The 21,905-nt window shown below is 37.2% G+C and overlaps 1 protein-coding gene across 1 annotated transcript in view; it reads left to right on the top strand.

The window, feature by feature from the left end:
* DEPDC1B (DEP domain containing 1B) overlaps positions 1-20,569 on the top strand; it is a 96,049-nt gene extending 75,480 nt beyond the window's left edge. The window contains exons 8-11 of the mRNA XM_037799120.1: positions 4,866-5,032; positions 14,666-14,842; positions 17,949-18,134; positions 20,246-20,569. Coding sequence (XP_037655048.1) covers positions 4,866-5,032; positions 14,666-14,842; positions 17,949-18,134; positions 20,246-20,401 — 686 coding nt within the window. The 3' untranslated portion in view covers positions 20,402-20,569. The remainder of the gene's footprint in view (positions 1-4,865; positions 5,033-14,665; positions 14,843-17,948; positions 18,135-20,245) is intronic.
* The last annotated feature ends 1,336 nt before the right edge of the window (positions 20,570-21,905 follow it).

Below are 21,905 nucleotides of genomic sequence, written 5' to 3'. Positions count from 1 at the left end.
GTAGTGAGAAAGTGAAGGAACCCCAAAGATTGTTGTCTAGCCAGAATATACCGACCATGGGAGGAAGCAAGCTTTTAGCTTCTGAAACTATGAGCCAATTCATGTTGTTAAGCTAGCCCACTGTATGGTATTTGTTTTAGAAGCTGTGAAACTAAAACAGTTTTCAATACTGGAAGGTGAGGTGCTGGTATGTCAAGTACTTAAAAATGTGAATGGCTTTGGAATTCAGTAATGGGTAGCGGCTGAAAGAATTGTAAGGTGCCTGATAGAAAAAGCCTAGGTTGTTTTGAAGAGACTGTTGGTAGAAATGTGGATGCTAAATGTACTTGCAATGAGGCCTTAGAAGGAAATGATGACTGTGTTATTGGAAACTGGAGGAAAGGTGATCCTTGTTATAAAGTGACAGAATTTGGCAAAATTGTGTTCTGATGTTGAATTGAAAGTGGCACTGGAAAGTGATGAACTTGGATATTTATCTGAGAAGATTTCCAAGCTAAGTGTGGAAGGTACAGCCTGGTTATAGCTTATAATGAAATGTGAGTAGAAAGGGATATGCTGAGAATTAAACCCTTAAATATAAAGGAACCGCAGTTGATAATTTTGAAAATTCTCAGCCTGTCCGATAGTGTGCTCTGAGACTATGGCCAGAAGCAGCTCTATCGGGAATGTCCCTGAACTTTTGGGAAGTGAGTCCTCAGAGAACAGGGCTCCATGTGAGGTTTTAACTGAACAGCCTTTTGCTAATCAGGGTGTGACTGAACATGGATCCAGTCCAACATCTCAGAGGAAGTCAGGATTGGAAATGCAGTTATCCAGGAAGGATCTATGGAAAGTTCTGTTGTGTGTGATTTGAACCCACTTGAACTGCATGCAAAGCTGATAGGGATTTTGCAAAATTTGTATGATCAGAACCACTGCCATCCTGGACTGAAAGGGACAGAGAGAGGGCAAATTGAAGAAGAATGACTTCCAGGGAAAAACTCTGGAAGCAAAGGCATGGACCAAAAAGATCTTGGACCAAGAAAATGGGCCCATCTACAGGTGTGGAAAGGACAGGTTTGCCCCTGTGCTTTGAGGGGGGCAGGCCATCTGCCCCAGCACTTGGAGGGGCAGGTCTTACATTCTGTTGTTTAGGGGGAAAGCCATCATCCCAGTGCTCTGAGATGGTGGGCCTGTACCCTGACATTTGCACAGATTTTGGCTGCTGTTCTGATGCTTGGAGAGGGTGGAGCCTTCACCCAAGTGTTCAGGAAGAACATCGCTGGGCAAGTGCATGGAAGGGGTGGGGCTGCTGCTCCATTGGACCTGGAGGACAAAATGTCCACCCATAGATGACTCTCAGATCCTAAAATCCAGTGCAGTTTGCCTTGCTGAGTTTAGGACTTGTTTGGGACCCATGGCTCCTGCTTTCGTTCCAGTTTCTCCCTTCTGGAATGGGAATGTTTATACTGTGCCTGTTTCACCATTTTATATTGGAAGCAGAGAACTTGTTTTCTAGGTTTCACAGGTCCAGACTGGAGAGGAATTTTGCCCCATGATGGCCCATGACTGATTTTGGTGACTCTGTTCTAAAATGGCTTAAGGCTTTTGGGATGTTGTGAAGGAGTTAATGTATTTTGTATGTGGGAAGAACCTGTCTTTTGGGGTCCAGATGGTGGTCTCTTAGGGATTGTATCATGTCCCCCATAAAGGGCATGTTCATGTCCCAACCCCTGGTCCTGTGGGTGTGAACCCATTTGTAAATAGACCCAAACAGAATGAGGGTTAATCCGATATGGCTGAAATCCTGATAAGCAAAGCAAATTAGACACAGAAAGAGAAGCCATGGGGAACAGCCAGAAGCTGGAAGTCAAAGAAACCTGGAAGAGAAAGGAGGAGATACTCCATATGCATTGCCTGTGAAGGAAAAGCCAGGGAACCCCAAAGACTGTCAGCTAACCAGAAGATACCAACTCTGGGAGGAAACAAGCTTTCTAGTTCCTGAAACTATATGGTAGTTGTTTTATCAACCAGGGAACTAATACAGGAGGTGATAATGTATAATTGGAAAAAAATAGAGCAGGTAATGCTAATTGGGAGTACCAATTTTTATAACTTTTGGGAGGAAGAAAAGACTTGAATCCTTCAATTTTATTTCATAACTTATATAAAAATGTATTGATAGTTTCTATTCTAAACCTTTCAAAGCAGGTTGCTTTGAACCCACAATGGTCTGTTCCTCCCTTCCCCCTCCACTAATTAAAAGGCAATGCTATGGACAGTTTGGCAGTTTCTCAGAAAACTAGATACTGAATTACCTTATGATCCAGCAATTCCACATCTTGGTGTATACCCAGAAGATCTGAAAGCAGTGACACGAACAGACATTTGTACACTGATATGTTCATAGCAGCATTGCTCACAGTTGCCAAGAGATGGCAACAATCCAAGTGTCCTTCAACAGATGAGTGGATAAACAAAATGTATATTTCTATGGTGGAATGCTATGCGGCAGTAAGAAGCAACAAGGTCTTGAAACATATGGCAACATGGGTGAACCTGAAAGATATAATTCTGAGCGAAATAACTCAGACACAAAAGGAAAGAAGCTAGTGTATGTTACCACTTCTATGAACTATCTGAACAATGTAAAATCAAGGTCTTATAATATAGGAATATTGGGGTCCTAGTGATAGACAGTAGATAGTGAGGGGGAATGATACTCTAATATGTTCAGATATGTTAATGATAGTGAATTCAAAGGTATGGTAATGGATAGGGGTGACAATTGTTAAACTTAAGTCCTTCAGAGTGCCCGTATGCCAGCTAAGTCCGAAAACCCAGAGGCAATATCCTCTTCAAGAACATCAACCAGATATGTCCCCTTTGCTCATAAAGTCTACACCCCATTTCAACATGAATAGGTTAGGGTGGTCGCTGCCTAGACATCCCTAAAGATCGGCAAAGTGATTAAACTAGGGGAAGGGGTAGCAACAGACAAGATGGAATTTAACAAAGAATTATGAATAGTGAATATTTATATAATTTGCTTTTTCTTAGTTGCTTTCTTAGAATAGATAGAAGGAAAGAATTGACATGGTAGAACTGTAACCCATAACATCCTTTGAAATTTGTTCTATAGCTACTTGTTAAATTGTAATTTGAAAGCCATACCTTTTTGCATATATGTTATATTTCATAATAAGGAAATAACTGAAACTATGGTACTATAACTCAATAACTTTGGAAATTTCCTATATATCTATCTACTTGTTAAATCATACTTTGAATATATATTTTGTATATATATTTCATAATATGGAAATAACTGAATGTGGAATTGTAACCTATAATATTCTTTGAAATTTGCTCTCTAACTGCTTGTTAAATTGCACTTGGAAAGTTATCACTTTTATGTATATGTATTATATTCTACAATAAAAAATATGTATGAGACAAATATTAAATAAATTTTAAAATAAAATAAAGGCAGTGCTATAAAGGATGGTTGACTTGCAAGATCAGCTTGCAAAACCTTACTTAAATCATTTTATGGTTTATAATGGTGTTACAGACCTAACCAGTCCTGTAATACTGGGGTTTTATCCCCTCCTCTGATAAAATGCATTCGAGGCTGCATCAGGGGTGGGGGTGAGGTGGGTTGCCAGGAACCTCATTCTTTCATGCTACTCTTCTGTTCTCACAGGAGATCAGAAGGTTGACCTTTGGTTGCTTATGGTTCTCACTGGTGATCAATGGCAGAAGGGTGGAGTGGGAAATTCTCAGTGGCAGAGGTAGGAAAGGGGAGTTCCTGGTTTCAGAAGGGCCAGTGAGTCAAGGGTGCTCTTTACTTCCTCTCCCAGTATATAGGTTTATTATGTAGGTTTGTGTAGATAACTTCCTGAGATCGATTTTCTTATGCCTTTTCACTTAGTTTTTATAAGGCCTGAAATCATGGCCAACTCCCAAGTTTGGCTTTTTCTGTGCCGGCAACTGAAAGTTTAGAAATTTTTTTTTTTTTTTTTTTTTAGCTATATTATAATTAATTTGTCTGTATTTGTGAAACAGTTTTGAAATGAAGAACTTTTAAAACAATAAATGTGTTGATTATTTTACGACTCTACTGCACTCTTGGTTTTTTACCTATTCCTTTTCCTTTTTTTTTTAACAAAGTTTTTGTAACCAGTATACTTACTATTTACCATTTTGATTTTCTTTTGACTATTATATCACAAATATTGGTGTATAACTTTAAAATTATCACTTTTAATTAACATGTAATAGTCTATTGATAAACATGTATTTGAATGTTTATTCTGTAAGCCTAGTACCATACTGGGACATGTGATTTGCCAAAGGAAATGCATTATGCTTTCAAATAGCTTGCAGTCTCCTTTACAAAACAATTCATACATGAAACATATTAATCTAAGATAAAATCTGATTCTTTAAAGGTGTTTTAATAATTTGGGAAGGAAGGGATTTGTGAGCTAATGTGATTGAGGGCTTCATGGAAAAAGTAGGTGGCTTTGTGGACAAATAGGTCTAGAATCTTAGTTCTGTCTGGTTTCAAGTGCTATAACCTCATCCAGACTATCACCTTGCTTTGCCTAATCTTATCAGTGGGAAAAAATGCCAAGAAAATTTATATATATATGTCATGGGTGTGGAGAGGAAAATGGCTACATTTGTTCTATTTGTCACCCTATTTTATATTTTTATGCTAATATTTAATTGATAGTGGGTCTAAATCATTTGGCCGAGTTTAATTTTATATATAAAACTGTTTTATGTAATTTTAGTAATCTATATTTCTTACAAATGTGAATATAACAGAGTCAAGTATGTTATAGGTTTTAAAAGATACAAACTTTTTTAAAAATCAGGTTTGCTACAGAAAGAGAAAATGGCTGTTGAAGCATTTCAGATTTGCTGCCTCATTCTACCACCTGAAAATAGGAGAAAGTTACAGCTGTTGATGAAGATGATGACAAGGATCTGTTTAAACAAAGAGATGCCACCACTGTGTGATGGTGTTGGCACCCGAACACTGGTAGGTTGATTTCCAACATCTAACCTGACTTGAGATTTTGGAATGAAATTTAACTGAGGAAGGTTTATTAGCAATCAGAGAAAGATACAAGGCAAGCTTATTTAAAGAGCCATGGCTTGAAATCTATCCAAATTGGTATTGAGTTTTGGTCTAAGTGTCTTAAAGAATATAGTAGAAAGTAAAAAGTGAGTGGGGACAGACTTTGAGTAGGAAATGTTTGCTACATCATGTTTCACCACTTCTTAAGCTGATTCCTGCTGTCAACACAAAGAGAGTGAAGAGGGTACAGAAAGGAAAGAAAACAACATTATCTTCAACTCCAGGACAAAAAAGTTCACAAGGCTATTGTTACTATAACTAGTAGGAAAGATGCAGCATATATAATGGAGTAAAGAGGAAAGAAGTAAATATAGAGCTGGAGACAACTTGGGGGAAGGGAGAGAACATGTATCCCTAGAGGTATGGTGTATGTATCTGTGAGTGAAAATATTTCTTAAAATGTTTTTAATTTTGTTTATGAACAGATGCTAATTCTGAATTCTATTTTGCAGTCTATCAGTGTGTGTTTTAAAATAGGGTTTATGTTTAGAATTATTTGTTAGTCAGATCCCTTAATTTCACTCAGAAAAAGTCTTCGAGCAAAATTGATGCTTCTCTAGGATGTATGTCTTTGGCATGTCCTTGTAAACTACTTTGTGCCCCTGGGGACCCAGTTTTAGATGCATGGACTATGATCTGAGGGACACTCACTTCCTAGTAGAGTGATTCTTCACTTCTTTTTGAGTGGGTGGATGGGTAGGAGTGGGGTGAGAGCTAATGGAACACTTTTGAAAAGCTGATGAAAACTTTGTGCTACTTCCCGGAAAAATGCATGCACAAATTTTTGCATACAATTTCAAGGGGTTCCAGAGGTTCTGTAGGGTCTGTGGTCTCCAGGTAAAGAATTTCTGCCTGTGTTTCTCTCTGTGTACAGAAATCTTGAGTGAAGATAAAGTGTCATCTCAGTTTGTTAATGAAATGGATATTATTAAACAGAATTACATGATGCCATGTTTATTCCTACTTATCTTGCTTTCCCATTAGAGAGTGCCCCAGGTTTTCTGTTCCCGAGGACCCTGCACATTTTAAACAATATTAAACAAAGATTTTAGAAAAGAAAGGGTGACTACTTTTTTTTTTACCTCTACTAAGATGGTTAACTTGTGTGAACTGGTCTTAATTATCAAACCTATTTTTAGCTATGATAAGTTTATAATTTTTTCCTTTTGGGATTAACCATATCCATAAGAAAGATGGGAGAGAGCGAGCGAAGATACCTCCTATTTTGCCTCAGTAAGGGCCACTACTTTATTTCCAACTCTCTTTGTGTTACGTACTTTACTCTTGCATCTGAACTAATGGGATTCCTAGTATGCTGTGACTTTTGTTTTGTTTTGTTTTACCTTGAAATTCTCAGATACAAATATGACACATGGCTTTAGTGGCCAGCTGTAATCCAAAACAGCATTGGAGGTGAAAGGACACAAACTTTAGTATTCTACAAATTGAGGCTCTAATCTCAAGTCTGCCACTTAATCATCTTCAGTCCCTGTGTCAGGGCTAGATGAATGGATCCTTCCTCATGGAATCGTCAGCAGCCCTAGCATTCCCAGCAGCCACACTTTTCTGGCAATTTATATTGCCAGAGATGATACCGTTTTTGTACCCAGAGTATTTCTCCAGATTATTTAGTGATTTGATATGCCTGTGTAATTCTGGATAAATGAGGATTTAAAAACAAGATAGATTCTGTTTTCAATCAGCTCTCCACCCAGATTTGTGGGTCTCTAAAGCCCATTTTTGGTTTTTGGTTTTCCTTCCACAGTATTGCTACTTGATGGAATTACAGCCATTCATAAAAGCATAACTCTAAAAGCCACCAGGAATCTTAGTTGTGAGTGAGTGATGTTTTGGATGTTACGGGGGAATTCTTTGGGTGAAGAGGTACAAACATAGGTAGCCAGCCAGCTGAGAATGCATGAAAAGACAGCGTTGTTAGATCAAAGGGCCTGGAGGGGGAGGGGGAGAATGAGGTACTGCAGAGAGGCCTTGGGCTTACCTAACCTAGTCTCCCACAAAGATCCATGAAGGAGGGAGTGGAGGAAAAAGTGTGGATCCTGGACTCTTGCCTTTATTGTGTTCCAGAGGGGAGGAGTAGGGCTTTCCAGCATCTGGGGATTGGCAACTTTAAACTATATGGCACAAAAAGCCCAAGTCTTGGTAAGGGCATTTAGAGAAGCTGGGGATGGCTTTTATTATGTGATGGTGCATGCCTGACTAGCTGCAGTTGTGCTCAGGCAGAGCTGACTGGGGTGGTTACTCAAAAGAGGAACTTATGACTAGGTCAGGCAAGATGATGAGGCACCACATATAATTTATTTTCTGCCATTACAGTCTGCTCTGTGGTGCCTCAGCATCAGTTGTTTTACATGACTGTGACCCAAGTAGTCAAGATATTTAGGGGCATATGTAAACTGTTCATTATGGTTTGAATGGTCAGCCTAAATAAGGGTACCGTAATTGTAATTAGAACTAGTCCTATGACTATGACTAGCAACTGGAAGGCCCGGTAGTCTCCCCAGAGTGTGGGGCTTAGCCATGAGAAAAGGTCCTGGACAGGCTTGAAGATAGTGAGGGTTTGTGGGGAATTATATATTTTAATAAAGGTGTTAGAGATATTATTAATAATGTGTATCCATTGTTGCATCATTTGTAAATTATATTGGACTTGCCCTGAGTTGTTGATGTACATGTAATAGGCCATGCCAGTCATAGCACAGATGCCCCACTCCTTAGCCAGCAGACAAGTTGACAGTTGAGGAGGGGGTGGCTTACAGTTTTGTAGGCTGTAAGGAACTGCACAAGCCACTGGGCAAGCCGTTGGCAATCTCTACAGGGTATTACTCCAGGGCTTCAAGCAGCACTGTAAATCCTGTACTCCAACTCCTGTGGTGGATCCAACTAGAAACAAAGTCCTCTCCAGCAACAAGATCATGGGCTGGGGTGATGTACTATCAGGTAAGGCCATCTTTAGGATGAACTCGTGGGCTCTGGCCTTGTCTTCTGAGGTGGTGATTACTGGGGACCAATCTGGAGGTTGGTATCCCTCCCAAGTAGCAATCCATAAAAAATGTGGAATTTTGTCATGGGCTTTTAAATACCATTGGGCAGCTCTAGTCATGATGTCACTGTAGACTTTTTTGTAAGATGATTGTTGTTCCAGAGCTCCATGACTTTTAGGGGGTCATCTAGGGTGCACCTATGAAAGGCTTTGGTTGCACATTCCCACGCAACCCCCCAAATTTCCCTCCACAAGAGGAATTTTTTTTTTTTTTTTACAGCCTGGCTGAAGGGTCAAGTCACTCGGCTTGTTCTTTTATAATTTTTAATATTTTTATTGAAAAAATTTTAATTAGAGAGGTTGTAGGTTTATAGAAAATCATGTAGAAAACACAGCATTGCCATATATTCCCTCCCCTATTATTAACACTTTGCATTAGTGTGGTATCTTTGTTACAGTTGATGAAAGAGTATTATAATTGCACTATTAACTGTAGTCCATAGTTTACATTGGGGTATATTTTTTTCCATCATATACCACTCTATTATTATTATTAACACCTTGTATTAGTGTGGTACATTTGTTATAATTTATGAAAACATTGTAATTGTACTATTAACTATAGTATATCGCATACAGTAGAATTCACTGTGTTGTACAGTCCTATGTTTTTTCTTTTAATTTTTATTCTAGTAACATGGATATGACCTAAAATTGCTCCTTTTAATGACATTCACATGTATAATTCAGTGCTGTTAATTATACTTACAATGTTGTGCTACCATCACCACCATCCATTTTCAAAACTTTACAATCAACCTAAGCAGGAATTCTGTACAATTTAAGCATTAACTCCATATTCCCTACCCTCAACTCAGCCCCTGGTAACCTATATTCTAAATTCTTACTCTATGTGTTTACTTATTCTAATTAGTTCATATCAGTGAGTTCATACAGTATTTTTCCTTTTGTGTCTGGCTTATTTCATTCAGCATAATGTCTTCAAGGTTTATCCGTGTTGTCACACGAGTCAGAACTTCATTCCTTTTTAATGCTGAATAATATTCCATTGTATGTATAGACAACATTTTGTTTATCCATTCATCAGTTGATGGATACTTCAGTAGCTACCATCTTTTGTCAATTGTGAATAATGCTGCTATGAACATTGGTGTGCAAATATCTGGGTCTCTGCTTTCAATTCTTTTGGCTATATACCTAGTAGAGGGTGTATTAGGGTTCTCTAGAAAAGCAGAACTATAGGAGATATCTGTAAATGTTATGAGAGTTTATAAAGTTGTCTCATGCAACTGTGGAGATGTGTGAGTCCAAATTCTCTAGGGCAGGCTGCAAGCTGGGAACTCCAATGAAGGATTTTGACTCATCTCCCAAGAGAAGCTGGCCAGCTGAAGTAGAGATGAAAATTCTCTCTTTTGACTGCTGAAGTCATCACTTCTGCTTTTAAAGCCTGCAACTGATTGGATGAAACATCTTTCATTGCTGACAACACTCTCCTTAGTTGATTGTAGATGTAATCAGCCATAAATACAATCAGTTTATTGATTATTTAAGTCCACAAAATGTCCTCACAATAACATTTGGGACAGTGCTTGCTTGACCAGACAACTGAGATTGATTACTTGGCTAAGTTGACACGTGAACCTAACCATCGCAGAGGGATTGCTCTCTCATATGGTAATTCTATACTTAGCTTTCTGAGGAATCTCCAAGCCATCTTCCACAGTGGCTGCATCATTTTACATTCCCACCAGCAATGAATGAGTGCTCCTGTTTCTCTGCATCCTCTCCAAAACTTGTAATTCTCAGTTTGTTTTTTTTAATCAGTAGCCATTCTAGTGGGTGTGAAATGGTATCTCAATGTGGTTTTGATTTGGATTTCCCTAATAGCTAATGATGTAAAGCATCTTTTTATATGCTTTTTTAGCCATTTGTATACCCTCTTTGGAGAAATGTCTATCAAGTCTTTTGCCCATTTTTTTTTAAATTGAGTTGTCTTTTTGTTCTTAAGTTGAAGGATTTCTTTATATATTTTGGATATGAAAACTGTATTAGATATGTGCTTTCCAAATATTTTCTCCCATTGTGTAGGTTGTCTTTTTTTTTGAGGCATAAAAGTTTTTTAATTTTGATGAGTTCCCATCTGTTTATTTTTCCTTTAGTTGCTTATGCTTTGGCTGTAAAGTCCAAGAAACTATTGTCTAACACAAGGTCCTGAAGATGCTTCACTACTTTTTTTTCTAGGAGTTTAATAGATCCAGCCCTTATATTTAGGCCTTTGATCCATTTTGAGTTGATTTTTTTGTGTATGGTGTGAGGTAGGGATCCTCCTTTTGTTTTGCAAATGGAGATCCAATTTTCCCAGCACCATTTTAAATTAAATTTTATTGAGATATATTCACATACCATACAATAATCCAAAGTGTACAATCAGTTGTTCACAGTACCATCATATAGTTGTGCATTCATCACCCCAATCTATTTTTTGAACATTTTCCTTGTACCAGAAAAAGTAAAAGTAAAAGTAAGAATAAGAAGTAAAAGTAAAAAAGAACACCAAAATCATCCCCCCCCCCACCCTGTTCCAGTTTGCTAATGCTGCTGTTATGCAAAATACCAGAAATGGATTGGCTTTTATACAGGGGGTTTATTTGGTTACAAAGTTACAGTCTTAAGGCCATAAAGTGTCCAAGGTAAGGCAACAACAATAGGGTACCTTCACTGGAGAGAGGCCATTGGCATCTGGAAAACCTCTGTTAGCTGGGAAGGCATGTGGCGTCTGCTTGCTCCCATGTTGCATTCTAGCTCTTCTCTCATCTCTTGTGCGTTCTTCAAAATGTTGCTCTTGGGGCATTTGTCCTCTCTTAGCTTCTCCAGAGTAAAAGTCTGCTTTCAAAGGCTGTCTTCAAAGTGTCTCTGTAAGTTGCAGCAGCAGCAGCTTCTGTCTGAGCTTCTTATATAGGACTCTAGTAAACTAATCAAAGCCCATGCTGAATGGGCGGGGCTACACCTCCATGGAAATTATCTAATTGGAGTTATCACCTACAGTTTGGTGGGTCACATCTCCATGGAAACAACCTAATCCCAAAGTTCCAACCTAATCAACACCAATACTTCTGCTCCCACAAGATTGCATTAAAGAATATGACTTTTTCTGGGAGACATAATATATACAAACCAGCACACATCCTATTTTTCATTTTGTCCCCATTTTTCTACTCATCCATCCATATAGTGGATAAAGGGAGTGTGATCCACAAGGCTTTCACAATCACACTGTCTCCCCTTGTAAGCTACATTGCTATACAATTGTCTTCAAGAGTCAAGGCTGCTGGGTTGCAGTTTGATAGTTTCAGGTATTTACTTCTAGCTATTCCAGTGCATTAAAACCTAAAAAGGGTTATCTGTATAGTGCATAAGAATGCCCACCAGAGTGACCTCTTGACTCCATTTGGAATCTCTCAGCTACTGAAACTTTATTTCATTCCATTTCACATCCCCCTTTTGTTCAAGAAGATGTTCTCCATCCCATGATGTTGGGTCTGGATTCATTCCTGGGAGTCATATCCCACACTGCCAGGGAGATTTACACCCCTGGGAGTCAGATCCCATGTAGCGGGGAGGGCAGTGAGTTCACCTGCCAAGTTGTCAGCACCATTGTTTGAAGAGACTGTTCTTTCCCAATTGAGTGGTCTTTACCCCTGTCAAAAATCAGTTTACCATAAATGTGAGGATTGATTTCTGAGCTCAGTTCTCTACCATTGGTCTATATGTCTGTCCTTGTGCCAGTACCATACTTTTTTGATTAATGTGACTTTGTAATAAATTTTAAGATCAGGAAGTGTGAGTCCTCCAATTTCATTCTTCTTTTTCAAGATGGCTTTAGGTATTTGGGGACCCTTACCCTTCCACATGTATGTGATGATTGGCTTTTCCATTTCTGCAAAGAAGGCTGTTTGAATTTTGATTGGGATTGACACCTTCTATTTGGTCTTCCTATCCATGAATACAGAATGTACTTTCATTTATGGAAGTCTTCTTGATTTCTTTTATCAACTTTTTGTAGTTTTCTGTGCACAAGCCCTTTACTTCCTTGGTTAGGTTTATTCCTGGTTTTATTTTTTTAGTTGATATTGTAAATGGAACTTTTTTCTTGATTTCTTCTTCTGATAGTTCATTGCTTTTTGTAAAAACACTAGTGATTTTTAGATGTTGATCTTGTATCTTGTCACTTTACTGAATTCATTTATTAACTCTAAGAGCTTCATTGTAGATTTTTCCAGATTTTCTACATATAGTAGGATCATGTCATCTGCAAGTAGGAAATGTTTTACTTTCTTTTTCAAATGGGATGCCTTTTATTCCTTTTTCTTGACTAATAGCTCTGGCAAGAACCTCTAGTATAATGTAGAATAACAATGGTGCTTGTGGGCATCCTTGTCTCATTCTTGATTTAGAGGGAAAGCTTTCAGTCTTTCACCATGAAGTATGATGCTAGCTGTGGGTTTTTCATATATGCCCTTTATCATGTTGAGGAAGTTTCCTTCTATTCCTTATTTTCTAAGTGTTTTTATCAATCAGTGGTGCTGGACTTTGTCAAATGAATTATTTTTGCATAAATTGAGATGATCATTTGTTGTTTTTTTTTTTTTTTCCTTTTGTTAATGTGGTATGTTGGTTGGTTTTCTTATTTTGAAGCATCCTTGCATACTTGGGATAAATCCCAGGTGATCATATTGTGTAATTCTTTTCATGTGTTCTTAGATTAGGTTTTTTGGTATTTTGTTGAGGATATTTGCATCTATATTCATAAGAGATACCGGTCTGTAATTTTTTTTTTCTTGTCGTATCTTGATCGGGCTTTAGTATGTTGATGGTGATGCTGCCCTCATAGAATGAATTAGGAAGTATTTCCTCCTTTTCAGTTTTTTGGAAGAGTCTGCGCAGGATTGGTGCTAATTTTTCTTGGAATATTTGGTAACATTCACCTATGAAGCTATTTGGTCCTGGACTTGTCTTTTTTGGTGAGTTTTGATTACTGATTCCATGTCTTTAGTTATTGGTTTGTGGATATCTTCTATTTCTTTCTGAGTCAGTGTAGGAGTTCCTGTGCTTCCACGAGTTTGTCCATTTCAAGTAGGTTACCTAATTTGTTGTTGTGTTGTGTAGTTATTCATAGTGTCTTCTTATCGTCTTTAATATAATAAAAACTAGTTTTTTTATAGCCCTCTCTGGCACTAGAAAGCTATGCCAGGGGCTGGACCCTACTGCTGCCTGCCTTGAGAGTGGGGGATGGGTGACAGCAACGGCCTTGTGGAGAGAGTAATTCACTGGTATTTACTGCAGTTTACCAGCCTCTCCCTCCCGCTCTTCCCTGAATGCTGTGCAGTGTTCTATGAAACTCCGAAGTTTTGAAATAGTTGATTCAGACGTTTCCTGCCTGTTTAGTAATTGATTTAGGATTGCTTCCTGGAGTTTTTATTCTACCATCTTCCCACAATTCAAGACTCTTCTGGTTCCTTTTAAATGAATAAGTTATAATATTTTTGTGAGTTATGTTGATGCATCCTTCTAAAAGGCTAGTCTTGTGTGTTGAATTTAGATTATTAACTCAGTAGAAGAGAAAAATATCTAACTTATCATACTTCTTAGGGCCTGTGAATAGTGGGATCTCAGGTTTTCCAGATATGTCCTCTGTAATCTTTGCCATTCTCTTCAACTTTTGTTAAACAGGGTAATCTCTGAATATATGTCGTATCAATATCTGAAGCTTAATTGAGTCTTCTAATCAATCGCCCGTCTATGTATGTTGGCAATTCAACTAGTAAGAAAAAGGTAAAGGGGGAAGGGGGGAAGAACATCAGCCTAAAGGAAAGTAATAAGTATGTAGTCATTAATATGAATTCTGTGGAAGTAGTCACTATAATATATTTCATATTTCTGCCTACTGCAAAGAAAATCTCATCACTGAATGCAACCTCCCATGGTTATGTTCAAAGTGATTGTCAAAGGTACATCCAAAATCCTAGAGAAAGCTCCTAGAGAAAATAAGTTTACTAGGAAAAAATGTAATGGTTCAGGCACACAGACTATGCCAGAACATTTTTTTAAAAGGTTAATAATGAAATTAGGATATTATTGGACTAAATGGCTATAAAGTACTTTGAACGTAACAGTGCCATATGATTCAAGTCATGGAGGTGATGATAATTTTTAAAATTTGCCTATATGTTTATTCAAAACTGTTCGAAAATGGGGTTGCCTCTAAGAACTGCTCACACAAGCATCTCTGCTAAGACTCTTTAAGTTAAGTGAGATGCATATTTTGTTCATGCTGGTTCATGAGAAGATTAGCCCATATTAGGTGGCTGTGTGACAGATATGATGTGCACCTTGCATTTTGAGCTATTTTTCATCAACTATTCAAGTTTGCTTTTTGCAAATTAGATTGCACTCATTTCCTAGTAGAAAAGGAAGCTCATTTGTGCTTATTGTTAAATCTTTCTCTTTTTCAGATGGTTCAGACATTTTCCCGTTGCATCTTGTGTTCCAAGGACGAAGTGGACTTGGATGAGTTGTTAGCTGCTAGGTTGGTCACGTTTCTGATGGACAATTATCAGGAGATTCTGAAAGTTCCCTTGACCTTGCAGACCTCTATAGAGGAGCGTGTGGCTCATCTACGAAGAGTCCAGGTAAAGGAAAGGATATTGTCAATCTCATAAAATTGGCAGTGGAAATTCACATAAGCTTGCTAGGCTTCTTGGGATTTTTTTTTGTTATGAAGGTTGAGTTAATACATGCAACAGATCCTGGCACACAGTAAGCACTGCATACATGTTTGCTATTACCATTAAAAAATTTATGGAATTGCATACCTTTTTTTTTTTAAGTCAATCAATGCTGCATACTTTCTTTATAGTATTTAAAAAATTTTTGTTGTAACAGTGCTGGATACTTTTGATCGCAAATTCCTTAAATGAGTTTGTTCAGGATCTAGCATATCCTTACTGATGGAAATGATTTATGTGAATGAATGTCTTGATTCACAATATCACAATAGCCCTGTGACCTAGCCACTATTAATATTTCCATTTTTCAGATGAGGAGGCTGAGTTACAGAGAACTTAAGCAACTTGTACAAGGTCACAGAGCCAGGATTTAAACTGGTGTAGTCAGCCTTCAGAATCAGTGTTCTTAACTACTGTGCCATGCTGACTTTTTTTTTTTTTTTTTTAAACCATGGTGTTGCAGAAGAACATGGACTTGAGAGCCATGCCATCGTGGGCACCCTTCCTGGCTCTACCCCTTCCATGTTGGGTGGCTCTGGCCATGTCCCTTACCCTGTCTGGATTTTAGTTTCCTGAAGTGTTAAAATGGACCATATTTACTTTATATTTACTTTATAAAGTTGTTGTTTAGGTTAGAATACTACAATATAAAACCCCTAGCACAGATTTCTGACTTATGGCAGTTACTCTTGGAAGGGTAGCTATTATTGTTATTGTTATATTAACACAACGCAAAATGGATATAGTATATTACTATCATGAGGGCCTAAGAACAGGATTTGTAGGTATGTTAAGCACTCTGTGGGACTACAATTAGGGAACAGTGACCTGCTCCCTCCTTTAAGGTATTATGAAAGTAATTAGCTCTTCAGTTATTGTTTCCAGCGTGCAATTTAAAAGTTAAAATGAAAGCTTTTTTTTTTCATTTTTTTGTAATTATAAACACCACATTGAAGAAAATTTTGAAAATATAGAAAAATGCACACACACAAAAACATACGAAAATGTTCATTCATCATTTTTATGGTCTTACAGGTGTTTTCTGCATGTTCTTTTTTCTCCTCTTTTTTTTTTTTTGTAACTTACTTTCTCTTACTGAACAATATAATGAGAAAAATACCCCATACCATTAAATATTCTTAATTGACATTAGAGTATCCAAGAGTACAAACTCTGGAGCTAAATGGGTTCAGTTCTCAACCTGCCCTTTGTTAGCTGTGTGGCTTTGGGCAAGTTTCTTCCTCAGGGCCTCCTTGCTTCAAAATCTGCAACATCTTCTCCCTCCCCATATCTATAAAATGGGAATGATAATAGAGCCTACCATATAGGGTTATTTTGAGGATTATATGACTTAATATATGTAATGTACTTAGAATAATGCTTGTCATATAGCAAACCCTCATTTACTAGCTGCCATTGTGCCATTTAGTGGGTGAAAAGTATAATCTTTCTGGTTTCCTGTTTTTGTGTTTGTTTTTTTTATTTTTTACCCTTTTTCCCCATATTATGGACCAAACTTAAAAAGAGTAAAAACGAAAGGAAGTAAGGAGGGAAGGTAGGCAGGCAGGCAGGCAGACTTCACTGGATTTCTGAAAGGAAAAGTTGTAACAATAAGTATGTTACTTTGTATACTTGCTAAAGGTTTTTTGTATTCACATAGCACATGCATGTGTCCCAGTAACAGCCCTGTGAGCCCTTTGTTAGTTGAAGATCAGAAGGATGAGCTAGTGATGGTTAATTTAATTGCACATATACATGATCTTGTGAAGGTGCACAGTGGTGTGCACTCAATCAAATGAGTTAACCACTCGATTGTCCAATTATAGTTTCTCTTTTAGAAGTACTCAGTAGAATTGCCAGACAATTGTTTGTGCACTCAGAGCTTGCAGATCTCTATTCTCGCAGAGGCCACTAAGCCGCTATGTTATATCATATTTAGGACAGTGCGTCTCTGAAAATGCAGTGTTATTTAGACTGTTCCTGTGAATTGCTCAGGACAGTTTCAGGGCTGATCCTGGGCTAAATTGTGAGGAAGGCAATGTTTTTGGCATCAGCCTTTAATGGACCTTGTCTGCACCCTCTTCTTCCTTTTGTGCCCTGAAATCCTGGATATGTGGTATTTTTCTCCTGCCCTAGGCTTCTGGCTGTCCCTCTCTACTGGGCCCATCCTTTCTTTTGACACTTTTCTGCTTTTTCTTGCTCCAAATAAAAAAAGGAAGTGTCCTGTGTGTCTCCCTTTCCCTTATAGTTCTGGTCTCTGTCTTATCTGTTAAAATAATGTTTGAGGCATGTAATGTCCTTAATGTAATAACCCTTCTAGTCAACATATTTATTTTTACCTGGGGCTTCTGGAAAAAAAATCTTAAACTAAAACAGTAAATCTAATAGTGGGGATTTTATCCACCTCAGCAGGACAGGTGATGCTGTATTTTTGAGTTGTGTTTTGATGCACCTCTTGGACTCTGAAATTAAATATTTTTAATGGATGCATATTTATTTCCCTTTTGCCTGTGCAGTGTTTGTACAGTGTGTTGTCACTGTTAACATGTTCAGTGGTGATTGCAGTACCTCTCTCTACATAACAGCTTCACCAGATATGTGTGTCTATCCAACCGTAAGGGAAGAAGAGTTAGACTCCAGATGTGGGAAGGAACCTGGATAGTTTCACAATGTATATTCAGTATTATAACTGTTTGAATAATTTTAGTCAATATGTTTAATTTATGCTTGAATTTCAGATGTTATTAAAAAGGCACAATATATATTTTTTTAATTTATTAAAATGGGTCTTGGGTTAAAAAGGTAAAAAATTTCACAAATACAACTAACTTTAAGTGATACTATTTTGAAGTTGGAAACACTTTTACTTTTCAATATAGAGGTTTTCCCAATCAACTGAGGAATGACATGACATTCCTGTTAGGAGATAAGCAGTTGTTTGATCTAAACTAGTTTTTGTAATTTATTTGGAGTACATCTTTTCCTTTCACTATTAATCTTTTTGCCTCAGATAAAATACCCTGGAGCTGATATGGATATCACTCTATCTGCCCCATCATTTTGCCGTCAAATTAGTCCAGAGGAATTTGAATATCAAAGAGCATATGGCTCTCAGGAACCTCTGGCAGCTTTGTTGGAAGAAGTTATAACAGACGACAAACTCTCCAACAAAGAGAAGAAGAAAAAACTGAAGCAGGTAAAAAGTATATTCTTTGTAAGTAATTTCTTCTCCTCTCTATTGTTCTTATGTTATTTTTTTCAATCTTTTTAAAATTACTTCATTTATTCTCTATTTTAACAGGCTTCATATGAATTTCATCTTCTGAGACATACCAATTTTTTTAATATTCATTTTATTGAGATATATTCACATACCACGCAGTCATACAAAACAAATCATACATTCGATTGTTCGCAGTACCATTACATAGTTGTACATTCATCACCAAAATCAATCCCCAACACCCTCATTACCACACACACAAAAATAACCAGAATGATAATTAAAGTGAAAAAGAGCAACTAAAGTAAAAAAGAACACTGGGTGCCCTTGTCTGTTTCCTTCCCCCACCTTTCCACTCATCCATCCACAAACTAGACAAAGGGGAGTGTGATCCCCATGGCCTCCACAATCCCACTGTCCCCCCTCATAAGCCACATTTTTATACAATTGTCTTCAAGATTCATGGGTTCTGGGTTGTAGTTTGATAGTTTCAGGTATCTATCACCAGCTACCCCAATTTATTAGAACCTAAAAAGGGTTGTCTATATTGTGCATAAGAGTGCCCACCAGAGTGACCTCTCGGCTCCTTTTGGAATCTCTCTGCCACTGAAGTTTATTTCATTTCCTTTCACATCCCCCTTTTGGTCAAGAAGATGTTCTCCATCCCACGATTCCGGGTCTACATTCCTCCCCGGGAGTCATATTCCACGTTGTCAGGGAGATTCACTCCCCTGGGTGTCTGATTCCACGTAGGGGGGAGGGCGGTGATTTCACCTGCCAAGTTGGCTTAGCTAGAGAGAGAGGGCCACATCTGAGCAACAAAGAGGCATTCAGGAGGAGGCTCTTAGGCACAATTATAGGGAGGCCTAGCCTCTCCTTTGCAGCAACAGTCTTCCCAAGGGCAAATCCCGTGGTAGAGGGCTCAAGCCATCAAACCACCAGTCCCCTAGAGACATACTAATTTTGAAAGTATATTATTCAGTTCATATATTTCAGAAGTCACATTGATTTACACAGTTGTTGTCAGTTTCCTATATCTTTACTGTTCAATGTAGATCTTTTATTATTATTGAACTCTCCATTTATGGAGCTATTCTTTAAAATTTGTTCTTTTCATATGTGGCATGATGTGAGTTAGTGGAGCAATTTCTTTCAACTCAGAGGCTGTCAAATGAGGACAGATTTCTTTGATTTTTTTTTGAAAGGCAAATTGTACTGAATATTTGCTAATGTAAAAGGTCTAGAGTTTAAAAGCCATTGGTTTTAGATAGCCATTCTCAAATTGGTTTCTTGCCTGAGGCATCACTCCTTTTTAGTTCTTTTTATGTTAGGCAGCACATTATGTCAGGGTTTCAGAGAATAGTTTTCAATTTAGAATAGGTTTACTTTGACCATTCTAATGTAAGTATTGATCCAAAATCAGGTGAATGGTATTTGATTTTAAAGACTAATCCTACATAGGTGGATTCTGATCACACTATATATATAGAATTACACATAGAACACCAGAATTCTGGACTCCCAAGCATATTTTTCTCAGAGTAATTTTTGGAGAAGTGCTCATTAGTGAGGATCAAAGGAAAAACATTTTCCTCTGTTTAACCTTTTCATAAGGTAATATATTCTAGAATATTCTCTATTCCATCTAGACAGATACTGGTGGGGTTGAATTGCAGAAGCAGATGGTGAAATTGTAGTTGGGCCAATTTTAATTTAACTGAATAGAATATAATTATTTTCAAGTCAGAGTTACTTATGAACATTTTTAAAGTGAGATCTATTTATAATTGGCAGTGGGGGAAATTTTAAGGAATAGGACTAAAAGGAGAACTTTATTTAGAGATTGGATCAAATTAAAGTTGAATTAGGTCTATAGAAAGTAGAATAAATGATTAACAAAAAGAAATGGGTTTGTGCTGAAATGAATTTGCAATCTGTTTTCTTCTTATTTGTACTCTTTTGTAATACAAAGCAATAAACATTAAAATAAAGCAAAAACACTAAAGTGTGGGAAGCTCAGAAACGCTTATTTTAGAATTTGTTTGCCCAGTTTTATTTACTCTTCTTGGACCTTCTTTTTTTAGTTTCAGAAGTCCTATCCTGAAGTCTACCAAGAACGATTTCCTACACCAGAAAGTGAAGCCCTTCTGTTTCCTGAAAAACCCAAACCACAGCTGCTGATGTGGGCACTAAAAAAGCCTTTCCAACCATTTCAAAGAACTAGAAGTTTTCGAATGTGATTCTTCTACAGGCATTAGAGACCTCTCTTGCTGTTTTTGAGTGACTGAGTGGTTGAAGAAGGATTGAGGTGATTAAAAAAAGTACATAAAATACAGACTACTGGAATATAGATAAAGATTATCTGACCTTTTAAAAAATGTTGAGCCATTATCAGTATTTTTATAAAACTCAATGCTGTTTTTAAAGTGTACAAATCATTTAAAAATTATGCTTCAAATATATAGTGGTAATGTTAACGTTTGTAATTGTTACAGAATTTCAGGGTGAAGTACTTTTATCTTTTTATTTGTTGCTCTTTTTCATGGTGTTTATTAAAATAATTGTGTATACATCCTAGTTATTAATGTCTTTGCTGTAACCAAGTCTTAAAAATAGTGTATATACTTGAATAAGAAAGGCACTGGATACTGTTACTGTGATGTTATTAACTTAATAGCCAATCGTGATTTCTCCTATGTAAATTCAGTTTTTCATTGTTGCATAAAATTCTTAATGTTCTCTATTTTGATGGCTGTATCTTTCATTACAGATATGTTGGACACTGTGACAGATTTTACTAAAACATTGATTCTTGCATAACATATCTTTTAATTGGTATAACTGCTATAAGCGGAGTCAATTTTCATCTGCCTGCAGTGGTGTAATGTCTTGGCTAAAGATGGAATGATGAACTGGATAAATTCTTTGGATTCTCTAGGACCTATGATTCTATGTCAAATCTTTATTATTTTTGTGAAATGCACAAATAGGTTAAATAAAATGAGACTGCTTCCCTTTACAAATGCATTTTCCCCAACTTCCTCATCCTTTTGAAAGTAAATGGAGTGTAAATAAATACTGTTGTTTTTTTTAAAATACTGTACCCAGTATTTCTTTTTTAGCATTTATTTAAATCAATCAGAGAGCGTCCTCAAATGCTAACCATCATTTCCTTGCCAGTGTTCTCACATCAGTCATCATTTATTCCTATAATAAAATAAGTGGGATTTGGGCTTTTGAATTGGGCTTTAGGAGAGCACTTTGGTCATTTCTTTTGCTTTGTCTTGACATTTTGCAGAATAGTGGTACCTTGGATTGTGGAGCTACTTCTGAGAGCAATTATGCAAAAGCTAAGAGCAGCACCTACCAATTGACTTGTTTTATTCTTTGGGCTGATTTTTCCTTGCACTTGGAATCTGCCTCTGGTCTTTTGTAGTTGCATGCCTCCTACAACTGACTCAGATTTTGCTAATTTAAAAATGGAAAAAAAATATTCCTGTTGGTTTGGGTACTATGCTGCTTTCCCAATATATATGTGTGAATGCATGTAATGTACTAGGAGATTTTTACTGTCTCAGGATTTATTCTCAGGCCTTGGCATTCTGTTTAGAGCAAAAAATGAGTCTGCTTTCTGCTTTATTTGCCCTTCGAGTTTATTTTCCAGAGTCTTCTCTGCCTTTGCTTTATGTGATTTATGTATACCGATTGCTTTCTCCTTTTTTTCTTAAGATTACTTATTTTGTG

This window comes from Choloepus didactylus, chromosome 11, assembly GCF_015220235.1.
Source record: "Choloepus didactylus isolate mChoDid1 chromosome 11, mChoDid1.pri, whole genome shotgun sequence".
NCBI classification, from domain to species: Eukaryota; Metazoa; Chordata; class Mammalia; order Pilosa; family Megalonychidae; genus Choloepus; species Choloepus didactylus.
The sequence above is the reverse complement of the archived record's forward strand: the minus strand, read 5'-3'. Positions and strand labels throughout refer to the sequence as shown.